Below are 24,961 nucleotides of genomic sequence, written 5' to 3' on the forward strand. Positions count from 1 at the left end.
AGAGAAGCATCGGGGCGGATGATGTCTTTTCCCCTTTTCGCTCTCCGCTCCCCTTTTCTCTCTCTTTCTCTCTCCCCCTCGCTTATTTCCTCTCTCTTATTTTCTCTCGCCCTCTTTCTTTCTCTCTCTTCCTCTCACATAGTTTCCCCTCTGGGTCCCCTAACAAAGACCCCCTTTGCCTTCAACTTTCAGTTAACCCCATCTGCTATGTTGTACATATGTCAGGAATCCATAGCATTTCCATGAAAATCCCCAGTTCCTGCATGGCTTCTCCAGCAGGCGAATGTTTAATGAGCTGTCCTTTTTCATTCCTTTATTATGGACAAGCACAGTATGTATGAAGCAGAGCAGCAAGTGTGTATTGTACACAAAGACACACACACAAACACCAAACACCAAACAATTAATGAACATCACCTGTGGAACGGCGTCGTTAAGACACTAACAGCTACAGGATTATAGGAATAAGGTCACAGTTTCATGACAAACTTTAGGACACATTAAGAGGCCTATCATACCTGACTCGTGAAAAACACAAAAGAAAGATTGCCCAGGATCCCCTGCTCATCTGAGTGAACGTGCCTTTAGGCATTGCTGCCAAGGAAGGCATTGAGGACTGCAGATGTGCGACCTGTTGTAGGCAGGGCTCCTCACCAGGACTATCATGGGCACAAATTCCACCACGCTGGACGTCAGAACAGGACTTGGCGACAAAAAGTGCTCTCACTAGACGAGTTGCGGTTTGTCTCAGGCCAGCGGTGTGGTTGGCACTCCACTTTTTATCGTCGACAAGGACAATGAGTGTTACACCGAGCCTATACTCTGAGAGCCGGGAAATCGAGTGGGAGGTGAAGGGTCCGTCCATTGGCTAGGGCGGCGCTCGTGTCACAGCATCATCGGACTGAGCTTGTTGTTACGGCAGGCCAAGCTCAACGCTGTGCGTTACAGGGAAGACATCCTCCTCCTCAATGCGATACCCTTCCTGCAGGCTCATCCTGACATGACCCATCCGCATGACAAATGCCACCAGCCATACTGCGCGTTCTGTGCGGGATTCCTGCAAGACAGGAATGTCAAGTGTTCTGCCATGGCCCAGCGAAGACCCCGGAATCATCAACTCCCCATTGAGATCCGAGAGGGTGAGGTTCTAGGGCCCATTCCCCAAGAAATGTTCGGGAAACTTGCAGGTGCCTTGGTGGAAAGTGGGAGTAACATCTCACAGCAAGAACGAAAAAGAAAACAAAAAACAAACCACCACAACAAACCCGAAATAACAGCCAAAAAAACGAAACAACCACAAAAAAACCAAAAAAAAAAAACAAACGTAACCACAAAAAAAAAAAAAAAAACACAGAACACAAATGAGCAGAATATCTGGTTTAGTTCCATGAGGAGGAGATGACACTGCAGTAACTTAGTGCATCTGGTGGCCACACCAGATACTTGACTGTTTACTTTTGATAGACACCCCCTTTATTCAGGGACACATTGCTTCAATTTCTGTTAGTCACATGTCTGTGGAACTTGTTCAGTTTAAGTCTCCAGTTGTTGAATCTTATGTTTATATATAAAAATATTTTTTGGGGGGCTTGACTGTTTGGATTGTTATTTTGGCATTAATATATGGTCACATATCAGGTTGCAAACAATTTAAAAAAAATATATATGTATATACTTTGAGTAATTAAAATCTGCATCACACATGGTTGTCACGAGGCTTCCACCGAAGTCGTCCATTCTCTTGTTTCGGCCGGCGTTCGGCGGTCGACGTCACTGGCCTTCTAAGCCAGGCGCTCCGATTCCACTTTCATTTTCCATTTGTTTGTCTTATAGCGTACACACCTGGTGTTCAAGTCCCCCAATTACTTTGTTCATTATTTAACCCTCTGTTCCCCATGTTGGTGAGGGTTAAATGTTTTTTGTATTTGCGGTCACAGTATTTGTGGCCTGTGTATTTATATTGACGTGTATTGTGATGATATTTGAGTAAAATTGCTTTTCATTACTCATATCTGCTGTACCTGCGCCATGATCATCCTACCAGCTACAACACAGACGCTTTACACATGGCCCCAAAATGGCAGGTGTCAACGCCTGACCTTAGAGAGCCTTTTATGTCTCTATTTGGAGATTCGGTCAGGGTGTTAGCCTTGGTGAGGCATTCTATGTTTGTTTTCTGATGTTTCCTTAATGTTCTATGTTCTGGCTGGGATGGTTCTCAATCAGCCGACAGCTGTACATATCGTTGTCTCTGACGTTGGGAGAACCATACTAGGTAAGCCCTTTCCCCCGCTTTAAGTGTGGGTAGTTAACGTTGTTAAACTCTAATAAGCGGCGCTTTGGTCCACTTCTTGACTGCCGTGACAGCAGGTTTTCCAAACCTAGCTCAGTGCTTCTGTTCCCGGGTTCGGGCGAGGCCAGCCCCAAAAAATAGAAACATTGCGCCATGTGATTGGTTCCAGTGTCTTGCTGTCACTCATGGGGAGGTTGTGAAAGTTTATCCTCCCTTAGTCCAGGGCCTACCGACATCAAAAGGAGTCAGCCCTTTGGGGTCCTGCCATAGAGTTAGATTACAAGTGCTCTTCCAATAGGCTCAAAATCAATTGGCCACAGATAAAAATCCCGATTATCCACCAAAATCACGTCATAGGTACAGAGTTTTGATTGACTGTCAACATCTTACTTTCAAAGTCTTAGCTAGCAGTCATATCATGATCAAGCGACAATATACTGGCAATCCTTTTTAATCTTGTTCATATGAAGAGAAATTATAGATAAAATGTATCGGTGCCATCGTCCTTGGACATAAAGATTACACAACAATTTGGAAATCGCAATTCAACAATGAGTTGTTTGGAAGGAATCAGTGCAAACTACAAGCAGGCAAAGCAACCAGTAGCCTGCTTTTCATTGTCTGCTTATATTGCCCCTTTACTTATCAATGGTTCTGATTTGGATGTACAGGGAAAAACTGTAAAAGCAGACCATGTTCTGATTCTGTTGCTGTACATTTCAAAAGTGCTGACACAGTATATATCGTCGCTCGCTCATTAATGTCTTAATCGAAATTACGAATGCCTCTTATCCGCTCATCATTACCTTATGCATAGTTTGTACATCTCAATTGTCAGTTAGAAACCACATTTGTTTAAAGTAAGTTAGCCATATCAGCTGTTTTTTTAAAGGCAATAAACAAGGCTGAATTAATTGTTTAGCTGCTCAATGAAGGATTCACTTCATTGTGCTGGAGAGAAGCTCTGCTGGACAGCTTTATGTAGGCGCCTACAGTTTGTGGCACCGCTGTCTTCATTATAGTTCAATTAATGTAATTGTTTAGTGTTGTGTCAGTGTCTTTGCTGGCATGCATCTAAAAAAAAAACTCTGGGAGTTTTGCCCCCACTCACAAAATCTGTGACATTGCTAAAATCGCCCACTGACACACACACACACACACACAAACATCAACAATCAAAAGTATGTAGTGAATGTTCTGATATTTGGATGTCATGTCTGTGACCTGGCTCAGAAAGAGGTCAGTCCTTTGGTCTTTCAACTCTTGTCAAGAACCATTCCAGTAATCCTACTCAAGGCTGGCACGGATAGGGTCAGAGTGTCCTCACAGTAGAACTATACAGACTTCCGAGAGAACCTGCAGGGTTGCTTGTTTTAGCGTGGGTATTTAGTGTTTTATCCCCTGCTGAAAAGACAGGTGCAAACGTGTATGGAGAGCATCCATAATACAGTACATTTTACACTCGCAACAGTTGCCAGCACACGAACAAGTTATGAATATAATTGAAACTTACAGGTAGGAAGTAAATACGCTCAATTTTGACGGCAACTCCGCGAGACCGAGGTCCACACAGTCCACGCGCAGAAGCATGCCGTCATCTTCACAGTTACAAAGCGACGGGCAGTCCGTGTCGGTGTCAAGAACCCCGGTCTGTTCTGTTCCCGCGCAGTCCGCCACTCCAAGCAGAAAAGTGAGCATAGTAGTTGCAAGAAAACACATAATAACCATACACAMAAATGTTTTTCAGAGAACACTTTGCAGTTGTTTAACTAGTCTTGGACTTGTCCCCTCTTGGTTTCTTTGCAATGGCTTGCCTGGCTAGAGTAAAGCAACATTCATGGCACGGCGCATCATGACGAAGCCCATTCAATAATAGACAGATGTGGGCAAAAGGCAGAGTAGGGAGGAGGAGCCCACATTGTACTGTTATTACCATACAGTATTAATACCATGTGTCAGTGTGGGCTACTGTAGACTTCTGTAGATTGCTACCATCTTGTGGTGTATTAAAATACCRCACTCTTATTGCAGGCCTTCTTTCTCAAAGAATTGTAGAGCCTGATGGAAGCAGAGCTGCCTGGAGGTGAGTCTGAGATTGCACTCTTCCTCCTCTTCAGCACCAAGGTTACTTTCTAAATYTAATCCYTTACATTTACTAATCCATCAAACTCATTTGGTTGGAGCTAGGAACACAATCATTTCGCTACACCCACAATAACATCTGTAAATATGTGTATATGACCAATAACATTTGATTTGGTGTGTCATCATAATGGTCTGATTTGAGGTCAGACTCGCTCCGGTGGAACAAACCTAAACGTGGCCTTTATTCAGTGCTGAATTGAATGTCATTGAAAAAAACTGAAAGGTGTCATAATGCATTTTTTTTTCTTGCAAACATSCTTTCTGAATTTAAAGTAGGCTAGAAGTAATCATCTTGTTTTTCAAAAGTATCTGTAATCGGATTACAATATTTTAGCTGATAATGTAACTGATTATACTTAACGTTTTTTTAATAATCCGATTAAAGTGCCTTCAGAAAGTATTCACACCTGTAACGGCAGCCTTCCTCCTCTTCGTCTGAAGAGGGATCGGACCAAGACGCAGCGTAGTTCGTGCTCAACATGATTTAATGAACGAATAACGTGAACACTTACAAATAACAAAATAACAAATGTGGCAAACCGAAACAGTCCTCTCTGGTGAAACGAACACAAAGACAGGAAACAACCACCCACAAAATCCCAACACAAAACAAGCCACCTAAATATGATTCCCAATCAGAGACAACACAAAACACCTGCCTCTGATTGAGAACCATATTAGGCCAAACATAGAAACAGACAAACTAGACACACAACATAGAATGCCCACCCAGCTCACGTCCTGACCAACACTAAAACAAGTAAAACATACAAGAACTATGGTCAGAACGTGACAACACCCCTTGACTTTTCACACATTTTGTTGCATTACAGCCAGAAATTTAAATGGATAAAATTGAGATTTTGTGTATCTGATCTACACACAATACCCCATAATGTCAAAGTGGAATTATGTTTTTTAGAATATTTTTGAAAATAATAAAACATGAAAAGCTGAAATGAATAAAGGGGTTTAAATAAATATTCAACCCCTTTGTTATGGCACGTCTAAATAAATTCAGGATTAAAAATGTGCTTAACAAGTCACATAATAAGGTGCATGGACTCACTCTGTGTCCAATAATATTATTTTCAATTATTTTTGAATGACTACCTCATCTCATCTCATTTCCCAAAATGTCAACTAGCTACCAAGCCACTTCAGGCTATCAATCAAGTTAGAGTAGCTTGTCTAACTATTTAGACAAAAACAAAAAGGTTGCTAGACTTCAAATCAAATCAAAGTTTACTTGTCACGTGCGCCGATAAAACAGGTGTAGGTGACCTTCAGTGAAATGCTACTTACAGGCTCTAACAATATGTGGACGACAAAAGTGTGTGTGTGTGTGTGTGTGTGTGTGTGTGTGTGTGTTGTGTGTGTGGTGTGTGTGTGTGTGTGTGTGTGTGTGTGTGTGTGTGTGTGTGTGTGTGTGTGTGTGTGTGTGTGTGTGTGTGTGTGTGTGTGTGTGTGTGTGTGTGTGTGTGTGTGTTGTGTGTGTGTGTGTGTGTGTGAAGAAAGAAAGAAACAACAGTAAAAAGACATTTGAAAATAAGAGTAGCAAGGCTATATACAGACACGGTTAGTCAGGCTTATTGAGGTAGTATGTTAGGTGTGGTTAAAGTGCTATGCATATATGATGAACAGAGAGTAGCAGTACTAAAAGAGGGTTGGCAGGGGGGGGGGCGGGGGGGAGGGGGGGGCACAATGCAAGTAGTCCAGGTAACCATTTGGTTACCTGTTCAGGAGTCTTATGGCTTGGGGGTAAAAACTGTTGAGAAGCCTTTTTGTCCTAGACTTGGCACTCCGGTACTGCTTGCCATGCGATAGTAGCGAGAACAGTCTATGACTGGGGTGGCTGGGGTCTTTGACAATTTTTCGGGCCTTCCTCTGGCACCGCCTGGTGTAAAGGTCCTGGATGGCAGGCAGCTTTGCCCCAGTGATGTACTGGGCCGTACGCACTACCCTCTGAAGTGTTGCGGTCGGAGGCCGAGCAATTGCCGTACCAGGCAGTGATGCAACCGGTCAGGATGCTCTCGATGTTGCAGCTGTAGAGCCTTTTGAGGATCTCAGGACCCATGCCAAATCTTTTTAGTTTCCTGAGGGGGAATAGGCTTTGTCGTGCCCTCTTCACGACTTCCCCTAGAAATTACTAAATGTCATGAATAAGACTSACTTTCCTTTCAATCTTTTACCCAGATTTTTGCAGAGATGCAAAGAAGCATATTCAGCTTCTTTAAAAAAASAAACACCAGTCAGGAGGATACAGAGAGCTCAATACAGACCCTCCATCCTCATGTACTTCGTGCCCCCTATAAAATAATGGGTAAATGACACCCCGGAAGTGATGTTACAGCAGCTAATGCCACCCACCACCATTGCCGCGGGAAGTAGGGGTGCTGAGGGTGCTGCAGTACCCCCTGAAAAATCGGAATAAAAAAATGTATATGAATAAAAAATATATATATATTTTTTTAAATATAAGGTTTTTCACAAAAGTTTTGACTGGGCCTTTATTAGCGGACCGATATAGACTCTGTAGCGCAGCAAAAACTTTTTCCCCAGCATCTCCAAAAGGTAGTTGTAGAACTAAGAACAGTATCTTTCAGGATTCAATAGTTGGAGTTGTTGCCCTGCCCCTTTCTCTGAAATTGTCATTCTAATGGAGTCTAGAAAGAACAAAACCCTGCCCTCAAACATTTACATCAAAAGGTGTAAAGTTATTGGCAAAGATACAAAACATCCACATCAAATTAAATATTTTTCTTGATCAAATAACATAAAAAACAAGCTCTTTTTGTGCAGTATTTATTTACCATCCTTACAAACCACATAAATGTACATTACTGTAATGTACATAGGCTGGTCATCTAGGTTTGTACCTGTAGACTTTCCATCGCCATTAATGAATACAAAGCACAGTAGAGTAATTGAGTACATTGAGACATCAAGTGGTTTGTGATGATGTGATGTGATGATGTACTGTAGCTCAGTTGGTAGAGCATGGTGCTTGCAATGCTAGGGTTGCGCGTTCGATTCCCACAGGGGCTAGTACAAAAAATATGAAAATGTATGCACTCACTACTGTAAGTTGCTCTGGATAACAGCGTCTATTACAATGGAAAAGGAATGAATAGACCAATACAGTTTTCACATAGAAATAAGTTGCATTTCCAAGGTATTTCAAGAAACTGGAAAACATATATCAAGCAAGTATTTTTATATTCCGCAAGTATTATGAGATTAACTGTTTTGTACAGATAATTATTAGACGCAAGTTACAAATGCTGGTAAACACTCAAATACATTGGGCCTTTACTATAGTCCTGTATTAGCAGACCAATATAAACATCTTCAGCGCGGGCAAATATTTTTTATGCATCCCCCCTTCTCCAAATTGCAGCACCCCCACCCCAAACTACTTCCTGTGGCTATGCACACCACCCACCCGTCTGTAAACCACACAGTTGCTCTGGATGACCACTCTGTAAGGCACATCTACTGCCCATTGTGAAAATGGGACACCCTGTGTTCATATCTGTCACTCCAGATTCCATTACATGCATCTCTGTGGGTCACTCTTGAGTGAGATGACTAAGAGACTGATCTCTCAGAGATGGGAGGAAAGATTGTTCCCCATTTACTGTAAAGGAACTTTCATCATTCAGTAAACTTCAACTGAATTCCCTCATTACCTCAGAGGGTTTCCTGAATAGTTGTGACCTTAGTGTCAGGATGGARGAGTGATGTCCATAGTTGGTCATGTGTCCTTGTGACTGTGTCCAGTGAGGAACTTGATAATTTAACTGGTACATAAAGTGCATCGTCTACTACCACAGCAACTTCATAGAAGTTTTCCCTAACTGCTAGTCCAGGGTCATGCAGATTATATTTCTTTATGGTTAAGGTTAGGATTTGAGTAATTTGATCCTAAATCTGTGGTCTACCTCAGGCTGGTCTTTCCACTGAACTGTCTGAAGTTGTCCTCTCTGTCCCTGCATGCTAACAGTCTGGTATTCACAGCGGATTTTGAAAAGGTCTTTGATAAAGTAAGACTTCGGTGACTCTCTTATAAAATGGGTAAAAGTAATGTTAAGCAACCCCAGGTGTAAAATAGTAAATAACGGCTACTTCTCAGAGAGTTTTGAATTGTCAAGCGGAGTGTAACTAGTGCGCTGAGAGTCGGGAAGGAAGTTCAGGGAGTGAGTGTTTTAATAAATAAATGAAACAATAAACACGTAACACAAACAATGCACCGACATGAAAACAGAGACAATAACACCTGAGGAAAGAACCAAGGGGAGTGACAGATATAGGGAAGATGATCAAGGAGGTGATGGAGTCCAGGTGGGTGTCATGAGGTGCAGCTGCGCGAGACGATGGTGAAAGGTGTGCAAGATAATCAGCAGCCTGATGACCTAGAGGCCGGAGAGGGAGTAAGAGCGTCTGCTAAATGACTTAAATGTAATGTAAATACGTGACAAGGAGTTAAACAAGGGTGTCCGATGTCACCGTATCTATTCATTATGGCCATTGAAATGCTAGCTATTAAAATCAGATCAAATAACAACATTAGAGGATTAGAAATCCAAGGCTTAAAAACAAAGGTGACCATGTATGCCGATAACTCAAGTTTCATATTAAYTCCGCAAGCTAGATCCCTGCAATGTCTCATTGAAGATCCAGATCACTTTTCTGGACTCTRTGGACTAAAACCTAATTATGATAAGTGTACAYTATTATGTATTGGATCTTTAAAAAATACAACTTTTACATTACCCTGCAGTTTACCTATATAATGGGCCGACGGTGAAGTAGACATACTTGGTATTCATATCACAAAATATATAAATGAGCTCTCCACAATTAATTTAAATAGAAAACTAGAAGAAATAGACAAGATCCTTCAACCTGTCTATTTATGGAAAAATTGCACTGAGGAACTCCTTAGTCATATCTCAGTTTACTCATTTACTTATGGCGCTGCCTACTCCTGATGATTCGTTTTTCAATTCATATGAGCAAAAAATATTTCACTTTTGCTGGGATGCTAAACTGGACATGATAAACCATGCCTATCTATATAATGAATATGAACTCGGTGGGTTGAGATTATTAAATATAAAAGCACTAAACCTCTCTCTAAAAGCTTCACTTATACAAAAGTTTTACTTGAATCCTAAATGGTTCTCAAGTAGATTACTAAGAAAAGATCATCCATTGTTTAAAAATMGCTTTTTTTCCTTTGTGCAGATTGCCATGTCTCATTTTCAATTAATTTAAAAGTTTTGTTGTCCTTGATGTCTTTTGTTTTTTGCATTGTTGTTTTCTGTTTTCCTTTGTCTTTCTCTTTTTTTGGTTTTTGGGGGGTTGGGGTCTTTGGTGGGGAATGGATTTATTTTATTTTATAACTTTTTTTTTTCGGATGGGGGGGCTGTGGAGGTGAGGTCTCGGATGGTTGAGGAGCAGCTCTCTGGGAACTGTGGGGTGGGGGAGTTCCTGGAAGGCTGGTGGCCTGGAGGTTAAGTGCTTGGGCCAGTGGCTGATTGGTCGCTGATTCGGGTCCCCATTTTTMACCTTGTGGGAGATCTGTCAACGTGCCCTTGAGCAGGGCATTGACCCTGGTTGCTTCCATGGGTCGCTCTGGATGGGAGTCTGTTAGATGACTGAATGTAATGTAAATGTTGAGCGGCTTTACTGCAAGAAGTAGATTGTATGTTTTAATATTCAATAAAAAAAATATCCATTTAAGATAGACCTCAACCTTACACATGAATGGTCAGTAAGAGGAAGCAAATTTGGCCTGTGGATATGGACCAAGGGATGACCTGCAGACTCACAGGGATGTTATCAGGACCCCTAGACAGGCTAGGGCAATTCTGCCTGATTATAAAAGAGGAAAGYCTGGGACAGGAGTGCGTGTCAGGTTGTTTCCTGACCAGGATGTAAGGTGTGATCTGTGTGCTCTGTTTCAGTCATCAGTCTGGTTGGCCAGAGGAGAGGGGTCACCTCCTCCTTTCCCAGTCCCRTCTCCCCACCTCCTCCCTCCTCCTRTCCCCTTCCTTCTTCTACCAACAGAGAATACCTGGAATGTTTTATTGACAAGTAATGAAGTTGTATTCTTAGATCACTTATAATGCAATATACAATACCGGCCAAAAGTTATACATTGTAGAATAATATTGAAGACATCAAAACTATGAAATAACACATATGGAATCATGTAGTAACCAAAAAAGTGTTAAACAAAWCAAATMTTGKTATTATCCAGCCCTTATATATGAGATTCTTCAAATAGCCACCCTTTGCCTTGATGACAGCTTTGCACACTCTTGGCATTCTCTCAACCAACTTCATGATGTAGTCACCTGGAATGCATTTAAATTAACAGGTGTGCCTCCTTAAAAYTTAATTTGTGGAATTTCTTTCCTTCTTAATGCGTTTGAGCCAATCAGTTGTGTTGTGACAAGGTAGGAGGGTTATACAGAAGATAGCCCTACTTGGTAAAAGACCAAGTCCATATTATGGCAAGAACAGCTCAAATAAGCAAAGAGAAACTTTGAAAGTTTCTTCAAGTGCAGTCGCAAAAACCATCAAGCTGMCTCTCATTAGGAACGCCACAGGAAAGGAAGACCCAGAGTTACCTCTGCTGCAGAGGATAAGTTCATTAGAGTTACAAGCCTCAGAAAATGCAGCCCAAATAAATGCTTCAGAGTTCAAGTAACAGACACATCTCAACATCAACTGTTCACAGGAGACTGCGTGAATCAGGTCTTCATGGTTGAATTGCTGCAAAGAAACCACTACTAAAGGACACCAATAATAAGAAGAGACTTGCTTGGGCCAAGAAACACGAGCAATGGACTTTAGACCAGTGGAAATCTGTCCTTTGGTCTGGAGTCCAAATTCGAGATTTTGGGTTCCAACCGCCGTGTCTTTGTGAGATGCAGTGTGGGTGAATGGATGATCTCTGCATGTGTTTTTCCCACCGTAAAGCATGGAGGAGGTAGTGTTATGGTGTGGGGGTGCTTTGCTGGTGACTCTGTCTGTGATTTATTTAGAATTCAAGGCACACTTAATCAGCATGGCTACCACAGCATTATGCAGGGYTATGCCATCCCATCTGGTTTGGGCTTAGCGGGACTATCATTTGTTTTTCAACAGGACAATGACCCAACAAACCTCTAGATTGTGTAAGGGCTATTTGAKCAAGAAYGAGAATGATGGAGTGCTGCATCAGATGAACTGGCCTACCAAATTAAGATGGGTTGGGATGAGTCGGCCCGCAGAGTGAAGGAAAAGCAGCCAACAAGTGCTCAGCATATGTGGGAACTCCTTCAAGACTGTTGGGAAAGCATTCTAGGTGAAGCTGGTTGAAAGAATGCCAAGATTGTGCAAAGCTGTTATCAAGGCAAAGGGTGGCTATTTGAAGAATCTCATATATAAAATATATTTTGATTTGTTTAACGCTTTTTTTGGTTACTACATGAATCCATATGTGTTATTTCATAGTTTTGATGTCTTTACTATTATTCTACAATGTAGAAAATAGTGAAAATAATGAAAAACCCTTGAAGGAGTCYGTGTCCAAACTTTTGACCGGTAATGTACCTCAACAGCTCCTCAGCAGTGACAACATGTCAAGTACTTCARAATGTACACAATATCATTAGAACTAAGGCACATTTGTATCTGACATAGCAAGCTGGCTGTATAGCTGTACTATGTGGGATCTCTGACCCATCATCATAGAGACAGACAGTTTGGTTCATCCATCTCTCTCCAGCCCCCCTCAGGGGTCATAGGTCAGGGTGTGTGCACAAGGTCACCYGGCTCTGATTGAACCAGGAAATGGCTAATTGCAGAGGAAAGGAGATTTCCTGAGCTGCTAGCATTAGCAGCCAAACCCTGCCTGGGCCGGACTGAATGACAAGGAGGAAGCACTTTATGACTCCCATTAAAGCAAACGGGAGTGTGTGTGTGTGCGTGCGTGAAACGGGAGTGTGTGTGTGTGCGTGCGTGAAACGGGAGTGTGTGTGTGTGTGTGCGTGCGTGCGTGTGAGTGAGCGTGCAAGGGTGAGTTCGCGAGGGAATTGGAGTCAAGGTTAACATGGGATATGATTCGTTTTCTTTCCCACCAGTTCAGGAGGACTAGTTGAAATAACATGGAGTGAGAAGGGACAGTCTGTCCAATCACAGGGCCCCGATAGCCTGATCACTAATGTAATCAGACAGCTGCAGACAGTTTTGTTATTGGACCACCATAGCATTGTATGTGGACAGTGTTTCCAGTTTTCCCATCCTAGTCCTTAGGAACCTCCCAGGTTGGAGCATAACACCCAGGTTTCCAACGGGTGATAGAACACCCTGGTAATCAACTGATTACAACTAGTCCCTAGCATCAAGCTGGCCCTCTCTCACAGGCTAGTGTTGGTATCAACTAGTCCACTGCCAGCCCATCCAAGCTGCTCTCTCACAGGCTAGTGTTGCTATCAACTAGCTCCACTGAGCATCAAGCTGCTCTCTCACGGCCTAGTTGGTGGTATCAACTAGTCCACTGAGCATCAAGCTGCTCTCTCTCACTACGGCCTAGTGTTGCGTATCAACTAGTCCACTGAAGCATCAAGCTGCTTCTCTCACTGGCCTAGTGTTGGTATCAACTAGTCCACTGAGCATCAAGCTGCTTCTCTCACTGGCTAGTGTGGTATCAACTAGTCCACTGAGCATCAAGCTGCTTCTCTCACTGGCCTAGTGTTGGTATCAACTAGTCCACTGAGCATCAAGCTGCTTCTTCTCACTGCAGCGAGTTTGGTATCAACTAGTCACTGAGCATCAAGCTGCTTCTCTCACTGGCCTATAGTGTGGTATAACTAGTCCACTGAGCATCAAGCTGCTTCTCTCACTGGCCCTAGTGTTGGATCAACTGTCCACCTGAGCATCAAGCTGCTTCTCTCACTGGCCTAGTGTGAGGTATCACTAGTCCACTGAGCATCAAGCTGCATTCTCTCACTGCTAGTGTTGGTTCATCAACTAGTCCACTGAGCGCTCAAGCTTCTTCTCTCACTCGGCCTAGTGTTTGGTATCAACCTAGTCACACTGACAGCAATCAAGCTGCTTCTCTCACTGGCCTAGTGGTTGCGTAGCTAAACGTGCAACACCTGGGGGTTGAGGACTCAGTTGGGAAACTGTAGACACAACTTGAACAGTGTAGTCTGGGTTCTCTGTCTGTCTGTTTTGAGTCAGTGTTCTGGGGCTTTGTGAGTCCAGAGTCCAGAGCTCTGGGGTCTACGTAGACAGACCAGGGTTACACAGCATGTCTTCCTGTAGAGGGTGGAACTTCCGATCAATCAGCAGCAGGGTTGTTTCTAGTGGGGTTAAGTATGCAAGCTCACTCTACACGAAATMGTACTAAATCTTCCCATCCATCCATTTTGTGCAGAGAGTGTGTAGTGAAGGGCCCTAGCTAGAGAAGTAAGATGAGTAGAAATTCTACTCATGCTTCAACACTGAGCGGGATAAAAGCATGTAATTTTAATCAAACTCATTGTGCTTATATCTTGCAGCCTTCTGGGCTCTGAAACAGCATGCTATTATCCAGCCCTATCTCTAGTCCTTGGCACTAGAGTGGCAGGAACAGACTGGCACGGCTGGGTACAAAAGAGAGAGAGGAGGAGAGGGAAAGAAAGAGAAAGAGAAAGCGAGAGAGAGAGAGAGAGAGAGAGGGAGGAGGGGGGCACCCAGGGACCGCCCTGGCTCAGCATAGGAGCGCACCAACACCCTTCCACCCCACCCTCTCCCTCCGTTTATCTGGCCCCGTGGGACCGGGACCCACCACAGTCTCTTTGACCTCTTAGCTCTCTGCTCTCCCAGGCAGAACACAATGGGTCGACAGGGAGGAGACAAGTAGCATGAGACCTGGAGAGACCAGACCAGCCAATATCCCACACTAGCCACTGTGTCAAGACGCACTTCGAGAAGTAGGTATGTTGCTTTATCTTACTTTTGGAAATCTTTTGAAAATATGTTTTACAAAGGACTTTAGTTGTAAAAATAACCATATGATTTTATTTTTTACAGGTGCTTCTCCCTTTGCAGCATAAGGGATAGGCGGATAAGAGTACCTTACAAATGCATCACCCTCGTGAGTCAAGGTTTGCTATCATACAACATTCTTTCTGTTACTCTACTGTCATCCCTCTATTGAAACTAATACTAAAGCCTAGCTCACTGTCATTAACAGCATGTTGTGATCGACTAAACTGAGCTGCATACATGCCAGAGGGGTGATTTTGTGTCAGTCTGGACACAGATGAGACACAGGGATGAGACACAAGCAGTGGCGGATTTAGGCATAGGCGACATGGGCAGCCGCCCAGGGCGGCATCTTGCCGAGCCGGCATGGGGCGCCTGCACAAAGAAAACWAAAAAACAAAATATTATGAATGGTGACATTTGCGCAATCAGTTTTCTATCGCTCATTTGCATGTCACGTCAATGATATCATGTCACCGTGTGGGACTGTGGGTCAATTAATCTTGTCYGAGTGGGCCCCATGATTCTAGTTTGTGAGCTAGGCAGGCTACTGCCTGGGAAGGTCTCCCACTCAGAAGTACGAGATGGGGAGGGATCGGGGGTAGGTTGACCTCAGGTCTCCCCACTGGAAGTCCGAGGCAGGGGGAGCGGGAGAATCTATCAAATAGCGCACCTCTAACTTTGTACAGTACTAATGCAATTAGTTGTGTAATTCTGTTTGTGTGTTTCTTGTTTGAAGTGCAATAGTGTAATAATCAGGTTATCTTCTTTATAAGTGTGTTATTCTATTTGTGTATTGTGTGATATAGGATTTGTGCTATTTAGTTTTGTGTTTTTTTGTGTGTTTTTTGTTAAAAATAAATAGAATAGAAATATATATACAAAAATAATACTCYTAAGTATCAAAAAGAAGTAACAAAGACAAATAGAAACAAATTGTAGTATATAAATACAAATAAAGAGAAGTGAATTATTACACTATTACCAAGTGTAATAATTCGATGATCTTTATTTGTATGTATGTTATACAATTTGTTTCTATTTGTCTATGTTACTTCTTTTTGATATGAATGAGTCTTGTTTTTTGTATATATATATCTATTTATACAGTTTTAAATGTTATGATTATTTATTTGAGTTGTTSCAAATGTCTGAATAAAAATTACAGTTAGTGCAGAATGGTGCTTTTTTTGTGTGTTGGGGGGGGACAGGGATGAGACAGGGAGATGAGACACAGGGATGAGACAGGGAGATGAGACACAGAGATGAGCAGGAAACCATAGTGGGACTTTAGGGACCCGACCAGAACATACCGGAAAAGGGAGGAGAGGACACACAAATAACTGGTAAAATCACAGACAGACAGATGCCATGTAGGTCCAGATTTGTGACCTTGTGTTACAGTGAGTGTGAGTGAGATGGTAAGGGTAAAGATTTTCGGTTTGAAATTATGTCCGACTAGTTCTCTGAAACAATAGAAGCTGTCTTTGTATACTGGTTGGTTTGTGGATGTTGTTTTAGAGGAGTGACAGCCTTTAGGCCTGGATTCAATCAGATTGAGCATTAACTAGCGCTAACCAGCGTTGGCCGGATCCATATAGCTGATGTTTTGACGGTGTTGGAGGTYTAACTGTGGTATGAGCTGACGAATCGGGGAGCGGCTGCTGTTGTGTGTCACAAACCACTCCCTTCCTTATTATCCCTCCTGCGTTYGTTCAAAACGGTACTKGACTGTGTAGGCTCTATRCATGGTAGAAATAATGACTCTCAAATGTCCATTAATGTGAGGCTAATGCATGTTTTGATGTTAATTTGGATGAGGGGATTGTAGCCTGTCAGTCTAATTTGAATGTTGAAACTTCATGGGATTGCATGGGATTTGTTGGATTATAGTCGGGTGTGGTTTTGTTGCGTCCATTGGCAGTGTCCACGATAGCCTTAACCGGCCTTAACGCACGGAGCTGCTTGTGGATTTGACAGCTCTAAACGCAGTTCCACCTCCGACCCCGCCAAAACAACCGCTATGCAGATGTCGACTAAAGCGGATCTGATTGAGTTTCTTAGGTTCTTTTAAAAAGTTGTGAAGCAGAAATCGTCACTGCAGTGCTGGGTGTCTGTGGGTTGTTGCGGTTTAGTTCAGATATTTAACAGCAGTATTTTCTGTAAGAATCACTGCTTACTAACTTTTTKTGTGTTGGAGCCCTTAATAAGCAACAACAACAAAAAACTCTCACAGACTAACTGTTCACCTTTAAATTGGATACAAAATTAGATTTAAAAAACTCAACCAATGTGAGCTTTCTAACAACGAGCCAATGAGTGAAGGTCCAGGACAAGTTAGTGCTTCATGTGTCGGTGACATTTGAAGGTTGAAGGTATGGTCGATGGAGGCTGACAGGAGGATGTAGAGGAAGGGTGGAGGAGATGTCCTGCTTAGAGAGAGAGAGAGAGAGATCTCTCCCCTGACTAGCACAGGATGTTAGGGAGGGGGGAGAGTGTTCCGCAGGGGAAAGAGATGGGGGGGGGGGTCAGAAAGAGGGGGTTGATTGAGGGCCCTGTCCCACAAAGGGCCCACTCCTACTGGAGATGAGACCAGGAAAAAAGAGCAGAGCCTGAGCGAAGGCCCCAAAACTCTGCTGGCCCAGGAGATTCTCTGGGGCTCTCCAAGTGTTGTAGCCCTTATTCTGAGTTTCTCATTATTTTGCTCTTTCTCTACCACTTCCCAGTCCATCCCTTTCTCTATTACCCTTTCACAATCAATTATTTTGTGCATGAAAACAAAATATGGAAGCATATGCAGTTTGGTTTCCTCAGTTTTGTGTTGTGTTGTCACCCATAGAGATACCGTACCAATGTTTCAACTACCTTGTATTTTAATGCTCATAGGCCAATGYTAATATGTATTAGTTTGTGTTTGTGTGTTGGGCTCGCATGATTTAGGTCTGTGAAGCCATGAGGTTCATCACTGTCTGTCAGCTGGAGGAGGCCAGAGGAACACTGTGGGCACATTGGGTTGAGCTGGTGATGGTAATCATTTGACATTMTCACTCATACCAGAAAAATAACTGGTACATTTACAGTTGTAAATAGCTGTATTATGTAATGATTTACTCTGTTAATTACTTTACCAGGTAGGTTGACTTCGAACACATCTGTTACAGCAACAATATTGCAATGCATTAAAAATACAATAACTCCAATTGTCTTCCAGATTTGTTTTGAATTAGGTCTAAGTTTAGCATTTTGGAAATTAACAAATAATTGACCTATATGAAATGGAATTTGGAATATGATAATAACTGGGTTTGGTGATGTGCTGTTGGCTTTACACTAAATAATAAAATGTCAACACTGAAAAATAAAAATAAATGTTCTTGTCATTTTTTCTTATGTTGTCAGTATTCCAAACTTGGGTAGCTACGCATCACGCCCATTGCATGGTATACCATCTATCCAGGGTATATAAACCTGTKCCCGCATTGCATCTGTTTGCCTGCCATCTGAACACTTAAACATCTGCGATGTTCTTTGGTATTTCCGATAGAAGATCATTTCCCTGTCGATGTCCAGTGCTGAAGGGTACTTTAATATGAAACCACAAAAACAATTGAATAGAAGGAAGCGCTGGTCACTGACTTTGTCCTTCCCAGAAGGCAACTTCCCTTCGACGCCTCAACTCATCTGAATCCAGCAGACGCGTTAAACSGTTACAACTTGTAGACTAAAATGGATACTTTGTTTTTCATTATCTTAATACTCTTTCGATGCTCTTCGACAAGTAAGTAGTCTGTCTTTTAAAGTGTGAAGAGGTCAGTTAATTAACTTGCTGATTATTAGAGTAGTATAATAACCACATTTATTGTGCGTGAAGATAGTCAACAACGGAAACTTTAGTTCATCCTTGTCTATACTGGGAAGGGTCAGTCAGTGAACGAATTTTTTGATTGAGGTTATTCCAAATATTATGACAAAAGTAGGTTATCTCACTGTAACAATAAAGAGTTCATTCTTTGTCAAAGAAAATCTTTATTTTACCTCATATTGACCATGATCGTATTTAACGGACAGCTTTAGCCTAATAACGTTACATTCACTCAGGTGTGAGATGAGGGATTATTCGTTAATAACAATAACGTAAATTTACCTATTTTATTCAGCTACAACCAAAGAAAAGTACTAGTTGTAATCGAATAAAACTGTTGCCTTTTGAGAACTGATTTAACATAATCATGGGAAATGTTTAAAAACTATTTCTGTAAGCCTGTAGCTTTTTGTAGCCCGTAGGTATTTGAGCCTTATGCATTTCAAACATTACATTACTAAATTGCTATCAAAATGTTAATAATTTGGCACTAGGTCTTCAGCCWTTCGATGATTGTTAGTCACCCACTATTGACCATCTCTTTGTATCTCCCATTTAGACGGTTTCCTTATTGCACACACACCAAAGAAACTGTGCCTGTCAACCCACAAAACGACTGTGATCCTCGGCAGATGCAATGTCACCAGTCCCTATCAACAATGGGAATGGACGAAAGATATGAAGTTGCATCACACACAATCAGCCAAGTGTCTCTGGGCCAACCCGAGCAGTGCAATACCTCGGCACGCGCGCCTGGCCACGATCAGCGACTGTGACAGCGCACCTGCTTGGAAATGCTACGACAAACGAGGAACCTTCGGGTTAGCGGAGAAGCCCATGTACCTGAAGAAACAAGGTATACGGGTTGTGATCCGAGGGGACCAGAAGTATTCCAACTGGACTAAGTATGAGGAAATCTACTCTGGAGGGAGACAGGTGCTTACCCATTTATGTCCGCGTAAAGGTGAGTGGTCTACTGAGGAATTGGSCTGCATGTCTTCTGTTAGTTTGCATTCAGATAATAATATATTTCTGTGCATTCAACTACCATACATCAATTATAAGTAGGCATGCCTATATAGTAGCCTTGAACTTTATGGATATTTTGTKTTTCCTCCTCTGAAGTTTGATAAGAGAACGTCTTGTAAAATGATAAGGCCCAACTACAGAATTAGTAGCCAACAGTATCTCTACATGGACCCAACAAACTCGTTATGACATAATTTACCTAGTTTACAGAAATACAACGGATTGTCATTTTAAAAAAAGCTGAATTATCAGACAGATAAGATCTGTATCGAAATTACTTGCACCATGTCGACTTTGGAGTTGTCTGACATTCGTATGGTATGAATGCTTGAGGAAAGCAGAGGATGACACTCTTGATACTGACTTTCCTGCACATTGTTGTCAAGTGTTTTATCAGCCCACTCACTCAGTCAGGAAAAACGTCAGCAGTGTTCTTCCTGTGAACTTAATGGCCATACAGGGGACATAGAAGAGGCTATCAATTTCACACTTGAAAAAAATAAAAAATACACATGCTACAATGTAAGCCTAACTGGTATTGTTTAATGTTCATTTACAGTAAAAGTTTATTCAGGCCACCTGTTATCACATATAATAAAATGGTAACACTTAATTGTTTTGATAGTCCATCTGTAGATGATCTACAGACAACAAACCATTTTCAACTAACTATCTTACTTAACCCTAACCCTTATCCTAATCCGAACCTCCTTACCCTAACCTAGCCTCAATCCTAACCCTTATCCTAACCCGAGAACCCCTTACCCTAACGCTAGCCCTAAACCCTAACCCTTTCCTAACCCGAAACCCCTTACCCTAACGCTAGCCCAACCCTAACCCTTATCCTAACCCAAACCCCTTACCCTAACGCTAGCCCTAACCCTAACCCTTATCCTAACCCGAAACTCAACCCTTACCCTAACGCTAGCCCTAACCTAACCCTTATTCCTAACCGAAACTCAACCCTTACCCTAACGCTAGCCATAACTTCAACTTTAACCCTTAACCTAACGCTAGCCTACCTAACCTATCCTAACCCAAACCACCCTTACCTAACGCTAGCCATAACTTCAACTTTAACCCTACCCCTAACGCTAGCCCTAACTCTTACCCTTACCTTAACCATAACATTAGCAAGCAGTTGCTTATAAACATAGTCAGTTGCTTATCAACAGATAACAGATAATATGCTGTACAGCATCTACAGATGGACTATCCAAATAAAGTGTGACCAATAAAACCAATACCCAGCTATTTATTTCACATAATTTAACTTTTTTGTTAAAAAGATGAATAACATGACAATAAACCATCTATTACCATGTTATTAACAMGTTGATAAGGCGTTGTGAGCATGCAGTGTGTTTCTTTTAAGAGGAAACACCCACATCAAAACACAGCGGTGTCTGGAACTTWGGGTCAAATTCTTTAATTTCCCATTTAAGAACACTTGGGCTGGGTTAGAGTTATTACTTATGGAACACATACAGTATCTTGAAATTATTTCAATGTTATCCAATCATATTACAATCATGTGTATAAYTCTAGTCACAATAACCCCTCTTTCTTCTAGGTTCCACCACCACCACCATCTCAACCTCAACCCCCACAATGTGTTCATCCACACACCAACCTTTGGCATACACCCACGCCATCAGAACAGCCCCTATAACAATAATAAACACACACTCCTTGTCAAACACTATGAGGACCCATAGTAGAACCACCCGGCAGATCTCTACATTAAGAGTCCCGGTCACATCGACCAATAGGGTGGCGACATATAAGTCTGTGGTGGCGACTCACACTAATGACATAGTCAAGCCTCGGACAAGAAGGACGGCCACGATGGGTCTCATTCCAAGTTCCATCTCAACGGCCGTCACAACATCCGGGGCAGTTCTCAACCACAGCCATGATGTTCTCTCGTCCAGTCCTGCTTTGTCCACAACTGACTCTGCCATGGACCAAACGGTGAGTGCTGCCACCGAAAATYCCCTCCTCGACTCGAGGAACGAAGCCAAGACTCCATCAGTAAACCAACCAACTTCCAGTTCCACCACACCTAATGTAGATGAGATGGTGTCAACTGCAGCTACCACTATGACGGTGGTTTCCTCAACAATTTCCTCAGTGCCCAACACAAGTTCTAAAACAGACTCAGCAGCTACTTCTACGGTAGTGGTCGTTACCTCTGATGCTAAAGTCACAACTTCTGCTGCTTTATCTATRTCGTCCTCTGTTTCAACCACTAAATCTGATGCTACCATCACACCTACCAGTACCACAGCGTTTCCCACAACTAGGAAAGTACCCCCCAGAAAGTTTGTGGTTCCATCTACAACCAAAACCACAACTGTGCCGACTACAACAACCGCTGCCCCTACAACTCCTACTGTTGTCAGAACAACAAAGACTACAGCCAAATTCACAAGGAAAGTAGCCCCACCCAATGCTGCCACAGCCCCACCCACAACATTTTCAACTCAGCTCACAACATCCTCAATTTCACCCACAACCTTTTCAACAGTAAAGACTATAGCAAAACCCACAATGAAAATAGCCCCGCCCACAACCTCTACAGCCTCACCTACTGCCTCTTCAACTCCACCCAATACCACTCCAATCACATCTACAACAGCCCCACCCACAACCTATACCACACCGCCCATAATGAAAACAAACCCACCTACAACTACCACAACCACATCCACAACTACTACAGCTCCACCCAGAAGTACCACAACCACATCCACAACTACCACAACCACACCCACACCAACTACAGCTCCAACAACAACTACTACAGTACCAGCTACAACCACAGAGTTGACCTCCATCCCACAGGTGCGTGATGATGACAGTCACTTGAAATTAACATTTCAATCGATTTTGAATTTGTGAAATTCCATAAAGAATGCTCAAAATCATATTTGCATGCATATTTGTACAAGGGACGTTAAAGGCAGTGAAGCTTGGAACAGACCTTCTGAAAGAAGGGCTATAGTAATGGCAAATAGTAATATAGAATATATTAGTCATATTCAAATAGTCTTTCAACAGAGAAAATTCTGCAATCACAATAGTAGGCTATGAATTACACCCATGCCATGCCCTTTTAACCTACTGTATCCTATGGGTGTTAGTTTAAGTGGACCTAAAGTTCTTCAGACAGAGAAGGCAGAGAGGCAGGCAGGCAGGCAGGCAGGAAGGAAAGTAGGGTGGGGTATCACGGGGAGAGAAGGAGGCTGCTCAAGGTGCTGCTGTCCAGACTCAAGTGAAAGTTAAGGCTGTGAGCAAGTAGACAGACTATTTGATAGGAACTTAGGCTACTGTAGGTGTTAGAAAAAGTGTATATAGAGGGCGGAAGTAGATGCTGATATGGAATCAATTTCCTGAGCAGTCTGTCTACCTGACGCCGGTGATGGTGCAGCCTGAGCATTGAGGAAGGGTGTAGGAAAATAATGTGGACTAGAGATTGAYAGTGACGAGATGGTAGCGTGGGAAGAGACTGTGCGTGGTCTACATTGCARAGATTTTGGGCAACCACAAAATCACAACGAGATGCCATGCTTGGTTAGGCACGTGCCACCCCTGTAGCCGCCTCCAACATGCCATTGTGAAATTCAGAAAATAAATATACATTGTTATTTTATGGACCGATTATGACAACCAATGTTGGAATATATTWGATTTTTTGAATARTATTTATTGACCTAACGGATTTAAATCAACGACCYCAATGTTCAGATGTGCAACTATTAWTTTGATCGTTTGTTTATGGTGGTGTTGTGTCGAGGTGAGTCATGGTTAAAGTCAATTTAACCTTGATTATTTTCRACTTGTTGCCTACTGTTGCTTAGCCTATCTTTTGGTTACATGTTGCCACTTTTCTGTTCATTTCAGGCCGAGACCACTAATGCTGTCAAATGTTCAGTCAACCTGACAGAGACCAGCGCCAGGACGGATTCTATTGCACTCAAATTAATAACAACAGGAGAAGCTTGTAATTTCACCGTGTTTTATGAGAATAGTCGTTCCGATATAACGGKTTGTGATCAATATGGGGAGTATAGTAATGTGTATACCTGCGATATAAGGGATTTAGAACCTGGGACGTTACACCACTTTGAAGTGATATCGAAGACTGATGGAGAGAGGAGAAACGTATCAGTGCGAACAGGTAAGCTAAGTGTTATAAACCAAAATTCGTTTKTGTTATATTTTAACCTATTTAATGTTATTTTATTCTAAATGTATTTTAGACTGTTAAATTGACTTTAATTAATCTTAAACGTCCTACAATATAAGAACCCCCCTCTCCTCCCCTAGTATCATGCACTATATATGTTTTCTGTTGATTTTACTCTATTTCTATTGTTGATCATGATATTCGAATGATTATATTTCGTTAAAGATTAAGTTTTACARCTGATTAATTCAAAGATATAGAATTTGGCAGTCAGAACCACTTCAAACAGTTAGTAGRGGCATGACTCCTCTGATAGCATAAACTCGCCATCATTAAATATATCTAACACATYTGATATCTTATTAGGACATCTTCGGTTCTAATGTATTGTAAACATCTAATTTATTCCAACAGCTCCTTTTGGTTGTCTTTCTGTTGGTGTTTTATTGCACAAAAGTTGATACTTAAATTGTATGTAGCAACATTTAGAATTTAGCTTTCATATAATTTTACTGTAATATTTGATGTATTGGGAAATGGCTTGAAATGTTATATGTTCATTCATATCCTTTTGTATTATTTGATTTATGCTTACAGTGGTCGAGCCTWTGTTCTGCCCAGTATTGAACCATGTTGCACTGAATAGATTCTGTGCATCGCTTTGATAATGAAGAACATGGAGAATAGAGAACTCTTGTGCCAACACCGCTGAAGTCCAGTACACTTTATRCTTTGTAAAATCCTTTGAACATTGTCAAGGCCACAACCTTAGAATGTCCTGCCAAGAACTTGGAGCCAGAGAACCCCTCTGGTCATTGGTCTCACAGCTCTAGATTAGAACCAGGGAAGTTCTGGAACACACTGCTGCTCCAATCACCTAAGGTTGTAACAGTAGAGGTCAGTAACAATGCAGAGCATCTAATCTTAAGTGTTTGTTTCCAGACAGATCTCCTTCTCCCCAGAGCCACTTCCCGCCAAGCATTGTTTCTTTGTACTAACGGATACAGGAGGCCTCCATGTTTTGTTTTCACGGGACAAATAGATTAGACTACAGTGTACTCCAGAACTTTGCATTCAAAGTGTGGCCGAGATTTTTTTTCTTGTGTCTTTGTGTGTGGACCTTGAAATTTCCATTTTTGACAGTAGCCTACGAAGGATGAAATCCTCAAGATTAACAGATCAGTGGTTGCCAAATCACTTGGACTTTATCCAGTATTTTTTTATTTTAATATTTACAGATACAATGTAGTTACTGTGTAATACAGTAGTGGTCTTGTAAAGGGCCCCAGTGTGGCTCTAGGATTGGARGGACAATGTCCTTGGGGTTTTGCTGATTAGCCAATGTGATTCCTGGGGTTGCTCTGAAGGGCCCTCAGAGGGGAAGCATTATGAAGAAAGGGTCAAAGTTAAT

At 42.1% G+C, this 24,961-nt stretch overlaps 2 protein-coding genes and 1 long non-coding RNA gene across 3 annotated transcripts in view; 2 read left to right on the forward strand and 1 right to left on the reverse strand.

The window, feature by feature from the left end:
* The window catches only part of LOC111962712 (leucine-rich repeat-containing G-protein coupled receptor 5), a 31,699-nt gene extending 27,551 nt beyond the window's left edge, over window positions 1-4,148 (reverse strand). Inside the window, exon 1 of the mRNA XM_023986008.2 lies at window positions 3,807-4,148. Within this exon, the coding sequence (XP_023841776.1) occupies window positions 3,807-4,021 (215 nt within the window). The 5' untranslated portion in view covers window positions 4,022-4,148. The remainder of the gene's footprint in view (window positions 1-3,806) is intronic.
* A 10,113-nt stretch (window positions 4,149-14,261) lies between these two features.
* Window positions 14,262-17,816, forward strand: LOC139027597 (uncharacterized). The gene is made up of 3 exons (XR_011479720.1): window positions 14,262-14,416; window positions 14,513-14,586; window positions 17,408-17,816. It is a non-coding gene; the product is annotated as an uncharacterized lncRNA (long non-coding RNA).
* A 151-nt stretch (window positions 17,817-17,967) lies between these two features.
* The window catches only part of LOC111962713 (receptor-type tyrosine-protein phosphatase beta), a 60,435-nt gene continuing 53,441 nt past the window's right edge, over window positions 17,968-24,961 (forward strand). Inside the window, exons 1-4 of the mRNA XM_070439872.1 lie at window positions 17,968-18,245; window positions 18,889-19,293; window positions 20,932-22,205; window positions 23,265-23,541. Of these exons, the coding sequence (XP_070295973.1) occupies window positions 18,194-18,245; window positions 18,889-19,293; window positions 20,932-22,205; window positions 23,265-23,541 (2,008 nt within the window). The 5' untranslated portion in view covers window positions 17,968-18,193. The remainder of the gene's footprint in view (window positions 18,246-18,888; window positions 19,294-20,931; window positions 22,206-23,264; window positions 23,542-24,961) is intronic.

Source organism: Salvelinus sp. IW2-2015, linkage group LG4q.1:29 (assembly GCF_002910315.2).
Source record: "Salvelinus sp. IW2-2015 linkage group LG4q.1:29, ASM291031v2, whole genome shotgun sequence".
NCBI lineage: Eukaryota > Metazoa > Chordata > Actinopteri > Salmoniformes > Salmonidae > Salvelinus > Salvelinus sp. IW2-2015.